General features: G+C 44.4%; 1 protein-coding gene across 2 annotated transcripts in view; it reads left to right on the top strand.

The window, feature by feature from the left end:
• The window catches only part of LOC124797982 (venom dipeptidyl peptidase 4-like), a 194332-nt gene that overhangs the window by 67135 nt on the left and 112404 nt on the right, over nucleotides 1-14793 (top strand). Inside the window, exon 3 of one of the 2 annotated variants that reach the window (XM_047261161.1) lies at nucleotides 8836-9049. In XM_047261161.1, the coding sequence (XP_047117117.1) occupies nucleotides 8836-9049 (214 nt within the window). Of the gene's footprint in view, nucleotides 1-8832; nucleotides 9050-14793 lie in introns of both variants that reach the window. The other variant, XM_047261160.1, reaches the window with a different exon arrangement.

Raw genomic sequence — 14793 nt, 5'->3', positions numbered from 1 at the left:
ACTGAGGGGCTATTTCGCAACGGAAGACATTAAATACGTGAACAATACACTGGCATGCAAAACTTTAGGACGAAAGTAACTTTCGCGCGATATGTCACTACCAGGAAACACGGCTCGATGAAACTTGTATTATACAGAGAAAGAGCTTAGTCCACGCTATGAAACGTGCTCCCATGCTCGCCACAGGACTTCTCGATTACGAATGAAAAAATACGTGTTTCAGTGTGTTTAGAAATTCAGCCCCTAAGGGGGTGAGATGTTTTATAAAAATATTTCATAATGAAAGCATTTTTGAAGCTAAAGCTACGAAAATTTGAATTTGCCTTCTCAGTTAGAAATAAAAAATATGCATCTCACTGTTTTTGGAAATTCAACCCTTTGAGGTGATGAAACAGGGGTTGAAACGTTGTATAAAAATATTTCATTTTGGAAGCATTTTTAAAGCTATATCTTTGAAAATTTGTGCTTGGCTTGTCGGTTAGAAATGAAAAAGTACATGTTTTACTGTTTGGGAAATTCAACCCCTAAGGGGGTGAAACAGGGCCAGAATTATTCACCGACACATAATCGCCCAGCGCAAAGCGCTAAGGATAGAATTTGAAATCTGGAGAGGGTGTTGATCTTATAGTGTAGGCATCGTTTAAGAATGGATTATTCGAAATTCCACTCCTAAGGGTATGAAATAGGGGATGAAAGACATTTCAACATAAGTCTCTACTAAGGCAATTTTAAAGTATAACTATGAAAACTGATATTTGGTTTCTCAGTCAAAAATTAAAAAAATACGTGTTTCAGTATTTTTGGAAATTCAACCACAAAGGGGGTAAAACACTTGGTGAAAGTTTCTTTGAAAATAAATCATTATTAAGGAAACTACTGATGCATATTTAACTCTACAGCTATAAAAATTGGTATTTGACTTCTCGATCAGAAATAAAAAATATACTTGTTTCAGTATTTTTGGAAATTCAACCCGCTAAGAGTGTGAAAGTTTTACAAAATTATTTCATTATGAAAGCATTTCCAAAACTAAATCAAGGAAAATTCGAATTTTGCTTCTCTGTTGGAAATAAAAAATATATGTTTCACTGCTTTTGGAAATTTAACCCCTAAGGGAGTTAAATAGGAGATGCAAATTTTTAGGAAAATATTTATTTATATTAAGAAATTAAAACCCTAATCTATGAAAATTGATATTTCGCCTCTCGGTTATATACAAATAAACATTTTAAGGTAGAAAAGTTCTATGGGAAATCTCCAGAAGAATGCAAAAGGTATGATGAACAAAAAATGTGGACTCCAGCTACTAGAATCACTTTTTGGTCAGAAGTACATTCTGAAAGCAGCGGGCGCTAAGCTAGTCTAAATATACATGTACATCTATACTCTGTAAACCACTGTGAAGTGTATGGCAGAGGGAGCGTCCTATTGTACCAGTTTTTAGGGTTTTTTCCCCGTTCATCTCACGTATGGAGCGTGGGAAGAATGTTTGTTTAAATGCCTCCGTGCTTGCTGTAAGTAATCTAATCTTGTAACCACGATCCATACGGGAGTGATACGTAGGGGGTTGTAGTGTATTCCTAGAGTCATCATTTCAAGCTGGTTCTTGAAACCGTATAGTTAGGCTTTCTCGGGATAGTTTATGTCTATCTTCAAGAGCCTGCCAGTTCTGTTTCTTTGGTCTCTCTGTGAGACTTTCCCACGGATCAGACAAAGCTGTGACCATTCGTGCTGCCCTTCTCTGAATACGATCTGTATCCATTTTTAGTCTATCTGGTACGGGTGCCACACACTTGAGCAAAGTTCTAGAACGGCTTTCACGATGATTTATAAGCAATCATCTTTATAGACTAATTGCATTTCCGTAGTGTTCTACCAACAAATCAAAGTCTACTACCTGCTTTACCTACGACTGAGACTATGTGCTCATTCCATTTTGTATACCCACAAAGTGTTAAACCCAGGTATTTGTAAGAGTCGACCGATTCCAACTGTGAGCCCTTGATATTATAATTATAGGATATCACGATAATTTTGTTTTGTAAAGTGCACAATTTTAGATTTCTCAACATTTAAAGCAAGTTACCAATTGTCGCACTAGTTCGAAATATTATCAAGATCTGACTGGATATCAGTGCAGCTTCTTTCAGACAATATTTCATTACAGATGACTGCAACATATGCAAAAAGTCTGAGTTTATTATTGATATAGTCCGCATGGTTTTTAATATATGATATGAACAGCGAGGGACCCAACGCAGTTCCCTGGTGCACACTCGAAGTTACTTCTACGTCCGTTAATGACTCTTCTTTCAGCATAACGGAGGTCAATATTCCGAGACCCAAAGAGTCAAGAGTGTGCCGAGAATACAAATTTCAGGCACTACTTCATGTCACGGACAATGCAGTGGCCGACGGCCTTCTCACAACGACCCAGAGTAGTGGCGTTGTTGTACAGTTGTCAGTGCTAACGGACAAGCAACGTTGCCTGAAATAACCGCAGAAATCAGTGTGGTACGTACGATGAGCGTATCCATTTGGACAGTGCGGCGAAATAGAGCATAGCAGCAGACCATCGGCGTCAGTGTATTTGCTAACAGCACGACTTCGCCAGCAGCGCATCTCCCGGATAGTGACCATATCGACTGGACGCTAGACTACTGGAAAACCGTGGCCTGGTCAGATGAGTCCCGATTTCAGTTCGTAAGAGCTGATGGTAGGGTCCAAGTGTGGCGCTCACGAGGCTGTAGATCCAAGTTGTCAACAAGTCACTGTGCAAACTGTGGTGGCTCCATAATGGTGTGGGCTGTGCATGGAATGGACTGGGTCCTCTGGTCCAACTGAATTACTTGGAGACCATTTGCAGCCAGCCATTCATGACCTTCATGTTCCCAAAAAACGAAGAATTTTTTATGGATGACAGTGTGCCATGTCACCGGGCCACAATTGTTCGCGACTGATTTGAAGAACATTATGAACACTTCGAGCGAGTTTTTGGCCATTCAGATCGCCCGACGTGAATCCTATCGAACATTTATGGAACATAATCGAGAGGTCAGTTCGTACACAAAATGCTGTAACGGCTAACTTTCGTAATTATGGACGGCTATATAGGCAGCATGGCTCAGTATTTCTGCAGGGGACTTTCAACGACTTGTTAAGACCATGCCACGTCGAGTTGCTGCACTACATGCGGCAAGAGGAGGTACGACGCGATGTTAGGAGGTGAACCATGACTTTTGCCACGTTAGTGTACTGCGGTCGTAAAGGGTGACGGTGAATACTCAGAGTTTTTGGAGGTAACAAACGTAGCCAGACGTGATTATACACTGTCACTTTAGGTGTATAACAGCTACAGAGAGTATTTCATCAGGGACACACTGGATGGGTGGGATTGTGGAATTTGAGTTGGCGTCTGGAAATATCAACAATCTGTGTTTTGTCGATTATAGTATCCCCATTGCGGGAAGTGTGAAAGAACTTAGAGATCTGTCCTTCAGACTGAAGACTGCTCTTTTAAATTTTGATCTAGAGATAAACATGAAAAAGTCCAAACTAATAGTTATTAATCGACAAGTTTTAAATAATATCCAGCTTACGGGTTGCGTAAAGGTAGTAAATGATAGTGTATATCTAGGATCTCTGATCAGAGACGCAGGAAACTGACAAAGAAACAAAGAACGAATGGTCTTTGGACGAACCAGACATTATCCAAAACAACGAAGATGCGAGTGGTGGAATCATATGTGTTCTCTATATTCTAGTACGGCTGCGAGACCTGGATCGCGAAAGCTAGTGGCAAGACCCGGATTGATGCCTCCGAGGGCTGGTGTGGGAGGAAGATGTTACGCCTAGAATGGATAGAAAGAAGAACAAGAGTTCCCGTTATAGAAGAACAAGAAATTTGTCTTCGCCTGTCAGTTGAAGCTACTTCCAGATCCTTGGGCACATTTGAGAAGAGAAGGGGATAATTTAGAAAGACTGTCTTGCAAGGCAAAATCGAAGGCATAAGAGTAGCAAGCAAAAGAAGATTACCGGCGTACCTCTTCACATTATATTAAGAGCTGGCGATCGCTGTGGGTGGAGACGTCTATTCGAAGATGCTGTTACTTCAGTAATAAACGAAGAAATGTACTCAGCGGTGAGTGAATCAACTAATGATGATGATCACCAAAATAGAATTTTTTCTCCGTTTGACTGATTTTCCTTTGGAATCACACGATACACGAATTCTCTGTGATGTTACAACCTACAGTACCTCTGTACTGACGTCTGTAAGATAGAACAGTCAGTTACAATGTTCGCTTACAGGAGTGCAAGATAGAAAAGGATCGTAAAACCTCCGGTAAATTTTATTATAAGATAGACAGCCGGAAATAGCCAATGTTGCCGGACGGCAGCCGTAAAGCACTCCAACTGGTGCGCCTAATTACCTCTAATTGTGCAGCCTGACACCCCTGACCTGAGTAATTGACGCCTACACGTGCCCGGAGCAAACGCTTCGGGACACACAGCACTTAAAAGGTTTACATGGACGACCGACATGTTCACGCAACGGCTTGGCCGTATTGCGACGTTCTATACTAGCAAACTTCCATTCATAATGACGACTTCTGCTATCCTGAGAGATACTCTGCAGTCCTGCTCTGTAAATGCATATAAATGACTCACTTCACGGACTGTGCGGCCCTACCGCCCGAGGTTCGAGTCCTCCCTCGGGCATGGGCGTGTGTGTTGTTCTTAGCATAAGTTAGTGTAAGTAGTGTGTAAGTCTATGGACCCATGACCTCAGCAGTTTGGTCCCTTAGGTATTCATACGCATCTGAACAATTTTTTGACTCACTTCTTTGTTTATAACCAGTGAAGATAGTCTACTTACTAGAAGAAGCCGAGCGTGAACCAGCATAATTTGGCAATCGGATGTTCCTGACACTTGAAAACAGAAAGTCATCAGCATTTTATGCTTCTCATCATAGTTTCTACCGAGCGAGGTGGCGCAGTGGTTAGACACTGGACTCGCATTCGGGAGGACGACGGTTCAATCCCGCGTCCAGCCATCCTGATTTAGGTTTTCTGTGATTTCCCTAAATCATTCCAGGCAAATGCGGGGATGGTTCCACTGAAAGGGCACGGCCGACTTCCTTCCCTAATCCGATGAGACCGATGACCACGCTGTCTGGTCTCCTTCCCCAAAACAACCAACCAACCATCCATTGTTTCTAGTTACATAAAGGGTTTCTACAAAGTACCACTATCATTTCAGAAAATCATAACTAGTAAACTATTTGATACAGAATGGTGGTAGGTTGTAAAACGTTTAGCAGTTCTCAACCTCTTTCCCCCAACGCGCTTCGCAGAAGTAAAAATGTCGTGTGACTAGGACCTCCTGTCGGGTAGACCGTTCGCCGGTTGCAAGTCATTCGACTTAACGCCACTTTGGCGACTTGCGCGTCGATGGGGATGAAATGATGATGATTAGGACAACATCCAATCCCTGAGCGGAGAAAATCTCCGAGCCAGCAGGTAATCGAACCCGGTCCCTTGGGATTGACATTCTGTCGCACTGACCACTTTTTTTTATGGTTCTCATTTTGTTCGACTTTGTTCGTTGCATTTTGTTCGGTGCGGATGTCCCATGACACCCGTTCAAGTTCAGCGTTGAGCCGTTGACTCAGTTTTTTTATTACAGAGGGCAGCTAACCCTCTGACCGAACACGCTGAGTTACCCTGCCTGCTACCACTCACCTACCGGGGGCGGACTTCCCAGACGTTAATCACGCGAATTGCAGTAAGCGTCAACTCTCCGAAAGTGTGATGTAAGTGGTTACGCCTTTTGCGTAGACATGCAAATAGTCGAAGCAGTGCAGCCAAACGATCGTCCTCTGCGTTAAGCATTAGTGTTTTCCTTGCTGGCCTAAACAGATGCTGACAGTGACTACCTGAAAAAGCCCCTGTTTTCAGATGAAGCTTCGTTTCACATATGTGAACCGCCACAGGATCCATTAGGGGCTCTGAAAACCCATGCAACACGTGAACACATCCGTGATATTCTGAAACTTAAATGTTTCGTGTGCACGGTTTTGTGATTGGCTCACTTTTCTGCGCAGGAAAAAAGGAAAAAAAAAACATAAGGGGAAATGGCTAGTGTGTGAACATGTTGCAACAGTTCCTGTCGGCACAAATCGAAGTACCGTAGCCGTTCATCATCTTCAGCATGATGGCCGATCCCCACACTGTAATGTGCTGAATGACACATTTGCTGATAGATGAACGGATGATGTTGGCCCTATCGCATGGGCCCCACGCTCTCCTAGTATCTCGCCATTAGAGTTCTTACGCCAATGACTGCGTTTTCACAACCTCAAATCTATCAAAAGAAAAAAAAAACTGTAGAAAATGGCGGAAACTCACAGCCGTCCGCAGCGTCATGTGATTCTAAGATCAGTCAGTATACTGAAGCATGGGCCAAAAAACATCGTGTGCTTCTGTCCCTTAGGCACAACACTCTCCCCCAGTTTCTTTAATTGCCTTAAGAAATTTGCTGTGTAGTTTATTCCTTGGTGGTAAGTTTTTAATTTTCTGTTACTGTAACCAGTCTGTGACATTGCTACTCTCCGCGCACGAACCAGTTAAGCAACCACAGCTGTTGATGCTGCAATGCTGATCCCCGCAAGGACAGAACTCAAATCGTGCCTTGAAGTTATATGACTAAGTAGAGGAGCTCCCAATGAAATTCGGCATAACAGAAAAAATCTTTGAGAGCTGCTAAAAATTCATATCAGACAACAATGCTCTGTCTCTTACAGTTTCCTAGCTATCAGTTTTTGTAATCATAGCGGGACTTTATGAACACAATTTAATATTCACGTTCAGTTCATACCTATGGAATTATTTTCTGGGGAACAAATACACAAAATATGAATGCAGTTTTCGTACTACAGAAAAGGGTCATTAGATTTACAATCAAAACAAGTAACCAAACTCATTGCAAAGATCTTAAAACCTTGGAGATTTTAACTACACCAGTGAGTACATTCACCAGACTGTTGTGTATACCAAAAATTATCTTGATATTACTGAATCAACAGCCGTCCATTACCTTGGGACGAGATGTAGGCTCAACGTCAATTTGCAAGCAAATGAACAGAAAATTAAAAAATGTACAACAAATTACCTAAGGCGATTAAAGAAATTGGGGAGAGTGTTTTGCCTAAGGGACAGAATCACACGATGTTTTTTGGTCCTTGCTTCAGTCTACTGGCCGATTTTAGAATCACATGAAAGAATGCACGCTGCAGACCGACATAAGCAGTTTCCGCCATTTTCTACAGTTTTTCCTTTTGTTAGACATGAGGCTGTTCTTATCACAGTATTTGTAGATATTTCGCTTTCTACCCATTTAAGTGGTATAGAACATATTAAAGCTTTTTGGAAGACCCTGAGGCGGCAAAAGTCGTGGGATATCTCCTAATATCGTGTCGAACCTCCTTTTACCCGGCGGAGTGTAGTAACTCAAAGTGGTATGAACAGAACAAGTCGTTGGAAGTCCCCTGTAGAAACGTTGAGCCATGCTGCCTCTTTAGCCGTCTGTAATTGCGAAAGTGTGTTGCCGGTGTGGGATTTTGTGCACAAACCTACCTGTCGATTATGTCCCGTAAGTGTTCGGCGGGATACATGTCGGGCGATATGGGTGGCCAAATCACTCGCTCGAATTGTCCAGAATGTTCTTCAAACCAGTCGCGAACATTTGTGACCCAGTGTCATGGCGCATTGTCATTCCTACAACTTCAATCGTTGTTTGGGAACTTGAAGTCCATAAATGGCTGCATATGGTCTCCAGCTACCCGAACATAACTGTTTCCAGTCAATGATCGGTTCACTTGCACCAGAGGACCCAGTCCATTCCTTTTAAACACAGCCCACCCTATCATGGAACCACCACCAGCTTGAACAGTGCTATTTGACAACTTGGGTTCATGGTTTCGTGGGTTCTGCGCCACGCTCGAACCCTACCATCAGCCCTTACCAACTGAAAGCGGGACTCATCTGAACAAGCCGCGGTTTTCCAGTCATCTAAGATCCGACCGGTACGGTCACGAGCCTGGGAGAGGCGCTGCAGGCGACGTCGAGCTGACAGCACTCGCGTCAGTCGTCTGCTGGCATAGCCCGTTAACGCCAAATTTCGCCGCACTGTCCTAACGTACGCGTTCGTCGTACGTCGCACATTGATTTCTGCGGTTATTTCAGGCAGCGTTGCTTGTCTGTCAGCACTGGCAACTATATGTAAACAGAGCTGCTCTCGGTCGTCAAGTGAAGATCATCGGCCACTGCGTTGTCCGTCGCCAGATGCAATGCCTGAAATTTGGTATTCTCAGCACACTCTTGACACTTTGGATCTCGAAATATTGAATTCCCTAAGGATTCCAAAATGAAATAACCCATGTGTCTACCTTCAACTGCCGTTCGAAGTGCGTTAATTCCCGTCGTGTTGCCATAATGACGTCACGAAGCGAATATTTATGGGACATAGTCGAGAGGTCAGTTCATGCTCAAAATCCAGCGCCGTTAACACTTTGCAATTATGGACAGTTTAAAGTAGTATAGCTAAGTATTTCTTCAGGGGATTTCCAACTACTTGTTGAGACCATACCACGTCGAGTTGCTGTGCTACGCCGAGCAAAAGGAGGTCCGACATGATATTAGGAGGTATCCCATGACTTTTGTCACCTCAGTGCATGTCGCTTATCCACAAGAGTCGCTGCCAAGCAGCGCGGCTAATATCTTTCGCCCCCTGGCTGTGTGTGACCTGTGGCGGGCCTCGCTCTGTCCCAGAAGCGCGCGGCGCTGTCTCGCTGGGGCCAGTCGCGGCGGCCCGTGGCGACCGTGGCCATCATCGCCGTGGTCGTGCTCGTGCTGGTGGTCGTGGCGGCCGTGCTGCTGCAGGACGTCTCTCTGGGTCCGGCACGTGCGCGCCCGCCCTCCTTCCGTCTGCGGGACATCACGGACGGCCGCTACGTGCCGCGCCCCATCAACGCGACCTGGGTCTCAGGTGAGCAGCGCCCTCGCAAAGTTAAGCCGAGCTCCTAAAGTGCTCAGTGTCTTCTACACAAAGGACACGCACCGTGATTTTGTCCAATATGAGAGTAATCTAACGTGTGATACAGAAATATAGTAGACAAAATTTTGGAAAAAGTATATATTTGTAGATTTTTGATAAGGATAGAAACTGAAATAATGAAGAACAGGGTTTGAACCTGGGTCATTTGATTAGTAGGCAGATACGCTAACCACTAAGCCACCCTGGCATTGTGGCTAAAACACCACGGAATACCTTAGTCCAGGGCTTCCCAACGTGTGGTCCGCGGACCCCTTAGGGGTCCGCTGGCTCTTTCTAGGGGGTCCGCGGCCACTTTTCACCAAATTGTGTAAAATAATGAGTAAAATTATTGCATAAAATGTGAAAATCAAATTCATCATCATTTTTTTTCCTTGTGGAAAACGTGTACTTTTACTTCAGGTCGAATCCCTAAGCAGCCTTTGCGGTTCCTAAGTGAGAACGTATATACAGTTTAGTGCCGGAGAATGCGGCTTCTCTGATCGACTGCTTCGCAAAATACAGAGGTCGTTTGTGCGCCGGCTCACGCCGGCGCTGAAAGCTTTTACGCATGCGCGGAGTGAGGTTTGTCGTCCAATCACAGCGCTCGCTGGCACGTATGCGGCCCCAGGCATCATTAAATGTAAACACTTGCTTTGTCAGTGCAGTACCTATTTCATAAGTCGATTTTTGACCAGTTTATTACTTCTAACATGGATCGGTGGCTGAAGTCAGGACCATTGAAGAAGGGTGCAGTTTCTCCACCGCCTTCACAACAAGGGAAGTTTCCAGTTGAAATGAATGAGGAGGGAGGACGACCAAAGGAAGACTTTACATACATTTGAACATTTTTCTTCGGATTTCACGAAAAACCACACACACACACACACACACACACACACAGACTGTTACGAAATATGCATGCTCCTTACACAACAGTAGCCAAACAGTGGAAGTGAACAGATCATAAGCGGTAGCTTGTCAACAGCGAACAGTTAGGACGTGACGTTGATTGCTCTTGGAGGAAGACAGCTCCATCGTGTGAAATTTCAATTAGCAAGTAATTTTAATCAGTCTATAGTGTGTTGAACAAATGGAGTAAATCCACTAGTAAGTGTCTGGATACAGTAGGAATTCAAATTGGACCGTTAATTTCAAGTTGTTTTCATTCATCTCTAAACCAAAGACTATTGATACTTTGGGGGGGGGGGGGGGGGGGGGGCCTTGGGAACACGGCACTTGCATTAAGAAGCTTTCCGTTCCCTTGGGTTTCGCTCTGAAATTTAAAGTTACTGTGCTCTTGACTGACTAGGTGTCCGCCATGGATTTTCGACTGAAGAAGGGGTCCGCCTGCTGGAAAGGTTGGGAAGCCCTGCCCTAGTCCATTGCCCTCTCTAACACAAAATTCAAATCACACTTCAGCCCATCTTAATTTTACCCTTTTTAAATCGTCAGTATTGCCGAGGCGCTCCAATCTACATCTACATCGATACTCTGCAAATCACATTTAAGTGGCTGGCAGACGGTTCATCGAACCACCTTCACAATTCTCTATTATCTCAATCTCGTATAGCGCGCGGAAAGAATGAACACCTATATCTTTCCGTACGAGCTCTGATTTCCCTTATTTTATCGTGGTGATCGTTCCGCCCTATGTAGGTCGGTGTCAATAAAATATTTTCGCATTCGGAGGTGAAAGTTGGTGATTGGAATTTCGTGAGAAGATTCAGTCGCAACGAAAAACGCCTTTCTTTTAATGATTTCAAGCCCAAATCCTATATCATTTCTGTGGCACTCTCTCCCATATTTCGCGATAATACAAAACGTGCTGCCTTTCCTTGAACTTTTTCGATGTACTCCGTCAGTCCTACCTGGTAAGGATCCCACACCACGCAGCACTATTCTAAAAGAGGACGGACGAGCGTAGAGTAGGCAGTCTCCGTAGTAGGTCTGTTACATTTTCTAAGTGTCCTGCCAATAAAACGCAGCCTCTGGTTAGCCTTCCCCACAACATTTTCTATGTGTTCTTTCCAATTTAAGTTGTTCGTAATTGTATTACCTAGATATTTAGATGAATTTACGGCTTTTCGATTAGACTGATTTATGGTGTAACCGAAGTTTAACGAGTTCCTTTAGTACTCATGTGGATGACCTCACACTTTTCGTTATTTAGGGTCAACTGCCACTTTTCGTACCATTCACATGCTTTTTTTTCGTTTTGCATTTTTTTTTATCTTCTGATGTTTTTATTAGCCGATAAACGACAGCGTCATTTGCAAACAACCGAAGAGGGCTGCTCAGATTGTCTCCCAAATCGTTTATATAGATAAGGAACAGCAAAGGGCCTATAACACTACCTTGGGGAACGCCTGAAATCACTTCTGTTCCAATAGTGGAACAGCAGGACAGCCTGTACCATGCAGCTGTGTTAACCATAGTGTCACAGTGGGGTAGTGGATAGCACAATTGCCTAGTAAGCAGGAAGCCTAGGTTCAAGTACATCGTCGGCACGGTAGTCAGTATGTTCGGTCAGAGGGCCGATTGTCCTCCGTAATTAAAAAAAAAAATAAAAATAAAAAAAAACTGAGTAAAGGAATCAACGATCGACTTCAACGGATGTCATCTGACTTCCACCCAGACCAAAGGAAACAAACAATACCGAACAAAATTATGTTAAAGAAAAGTACAGGACTTGGCACAAATTTTAATTCATTACGGTAGCTTCTGTGCTTATCAAAGATAAAGTTGAGACTCAATATGTCTCCAGGAAAATGTAGTTTCATGAGATATTTTTAGGTGTTCTTCACAGGGCTTAATTCACACCTACACCTACAGGGGTGTCACAAAAATATGAAAACAGGGCAAGAAATGAATGTTTTATCATAAATGGAGATGTTAGCGAAGCATGCAAGTTGAGCTGTTGTGTTAGAACACGAACGGAACCTGCACAGCGTCCTCAACACATTGCAAATGTAGTATGAGTGCGAACGTGAGCAAATTGTTGACGTTCATATGGTGGGTGATTGTCTACCCAAGGTGGCCGAAGTGTCTGATGTTTCTAGAGGTACCTTGTCTCAGATTTATACCGCATACAGGGAAAGCGGATAAACATCATTCGCTAAGTCATAGCGTGGACGAAAGTGTGTGTTGACTGTCATCGAAGAGGATTGTTACAAGAAATCAGGGACGACAGCTGCAAAAGTCGTGGTCAGAACTTTCCGTGTATTATTATACCACTTAGCAGTCCCTTGCATCAAAACCTTGTGTCGCCCGTCCTTCATTACTGTCTCCTTTGTGTAGCTCCTCTCATTTTCCCGTCCGTCCTTTCTCTTATGATTCTTAGAGCCATCAATGGTATTCAACTCCCCCTATACCACCTGAAACCTTTACTCGCCATTTACAATGCCAACTTCTTTCCCCGGGGCTATACCTGCTCTATTTATCTGCGGCAGTTCAGAAAAGTTTCCCTATCTCTAGCCAAGACCCTGTTCCACATCCTGTTCCTTAAATGCTGCCTAAGCCAAGGAATCCCCCCCCCCCCCTCCTTCGCAATGGCCTAACCATAAAAGTCTCTATTTCGGGATCCCACTTCTCCTTCCACAATGACCTTCACCTGCAAGTCCCTTTCCCTCACAAACCCAATTCTACAGAAACACATCTCCATGGCACAGGCATCCTGAACCATCTCCACTCCCTCTGCAAAATACTGTTACAACGCAATCCTAACTACCTACAACTCATCACCCAAAATGAAATCCTGACACTCCAACACTTAGAAGAAGGTTCCAAACACCACCTGCCCACAAGTTATCCAGCCTGCTGACATCCTACTCCCACCATGGAGCACAACTATCCAACCCCCATCCTACCCACAATGTTCCTCTTTGTCAACTCCTCATAGCACCCAGGCCCTGTCTTGCTGAGCTTTTCAACCTACCACATCCTCCAAAACCCCCTACCAACACTACATAAAATCCAGAGCCGAAACAATCCCAGAACACTGTTGTTAACCTCCTCAAAAATCCTCAGCCCCACAGAAATTTCAGTTCTCTCCAAAGTCCTCACATTCAGCCCTACAGAGCGAGGTAGAGCAGTGGTTAGCACACTAGACTCGCATTCAGGAGGATGACAGTTCAATCCCACGTCCAGCCATCCTGATTTACGTTTTCCATGATTTCCCCAAATTGCTCCAGCCAAATGCCTGGATGGTTCCTTTGAAAGGGCACAGCTGACTTCCTTCCCCATCCTTCCCTAATCCAATGAGACCGATGACCTCACTGTTTGGTCTCTTCCCCAAACAACCCCACATTTAGCCCCACTCCCAGGTTCAACCACGTTGGACTTGCGAAAGACCTGCTCTCCTTCTCTTGTTCCCTACAGTGGAAACACTTCTTTGCCAACTACCCCTCCAAGCATAGCCAATCCAATCCAAATATCAAACTCTGCCTGTCTCAATTCATACCACCATCCAACTGTGATTCTCCCACACTACCACCTAAACATCCTGTGGTCAATTTCCAGGAATTCTTAGCTTCAAACCAGTCCTCATCATCTGTCCCCAGGACTCCCATAAGAACTGCAACCTCTCAGCAGAAGAAAGGACTGTCCTACACAACTTAAAAACAGATCATGACCTGGTCATCCTCCCAGTAGACAAGGGTTCTACCACTGCTGTGATGAACTGGAGTGACTATCTGGCAGAGGGCCTCCACCAATTGTCTGACACATCCACCTACAAGCTCTGCCATAGCACTCCATCCCAGAAGTCCAACACAATCTCCAATCCCTGCTAAAATCCATGGAGCCTTCCCAGAAGCTCTCCCCTAAATCCACTCCCTACTCACCACAACAACAGCCACCACACCCATCTTCTACATGCTTCCCAAAATCAACAAACCTAACAATCCTGGGCACCCCATTGTGGCTGGTTGTAGTGCCCCACCAAAAGAATCTTGGCCCTTGATCAACAACTGCAACCAATTGTCCAAAACCTAGTCTCCTACATTAAAGATACCAACTGCTTCCTGTCCCAGTGCTCCACCACCTCCACGCCCTTAAATACAGGATGCCTACTCTTCACTGTAGATGCAGCCTCCTTATACACCAACATCCCTCATACCCATGGCCTTGCTGCGATTGAACACTACCTCTCCCAGTGCCCTGTAGATTCCTCAAACTCCTAACCAACTACTTTCTCACGCATAACTATTTCACCTTTGAGGGGAAAATATACAAACAAATTTGTGGCACAGCCATGGGCACCCATGTGGCACCCAACTTAGAGGAAACATTCTTCACTTCTCAAAGCCTCAAACTCCTGGTCTGGTTCAGGTTTATTGATGACATCTTTATAATTTGGATGCAAGGCCAGGACAGCTTGTCCTCCACAACCTCAACACCTTCTCTCCAATCCACTTCACCTGGTATTTCTCCACACATCATACTGGCTTCCTAGATGTCATTCAACTCCTCTCAGATGGCTTCATCCACAACTCGGTCCACATCAAACTCACCAATCACCAATGCTAGCTGCACTTTGACAGCTGCCGCCCCTTCCACTTGCACCCTGCCTCTTGTCACCCAATGCCACCCCAGACTGGAATGACTGAACTATATCTTTTGTCAGGGTTTTGATTATCTATCATCATGCCCTGAAATGAGGGACATCCTACTAAATGACCGCCAACCCCTCCCAAAGT

The sequence above is a fragment of the Schistocerca piceifrons genome, chromosome 5 (assembly GCF_021461385.2).
Source record: "Schistocerca piceifrons isolate TAMUIC-IGC-003096 chromosome 5, iqSchPice1.1, whole genome shotgun sequence".
Classification (NCBI taxonomy): domain Eukaryota; kingdom Metazoa; phylum Arthropoda; class Insecta; order Orthoptera; family Acrididae; genus Schistocerca; species Schistocerca piceifrons.
Note: the sequence above shows the minus strand (reverse complement) of the source record. Positions and strands in the feature narration are given on the sequence as shown.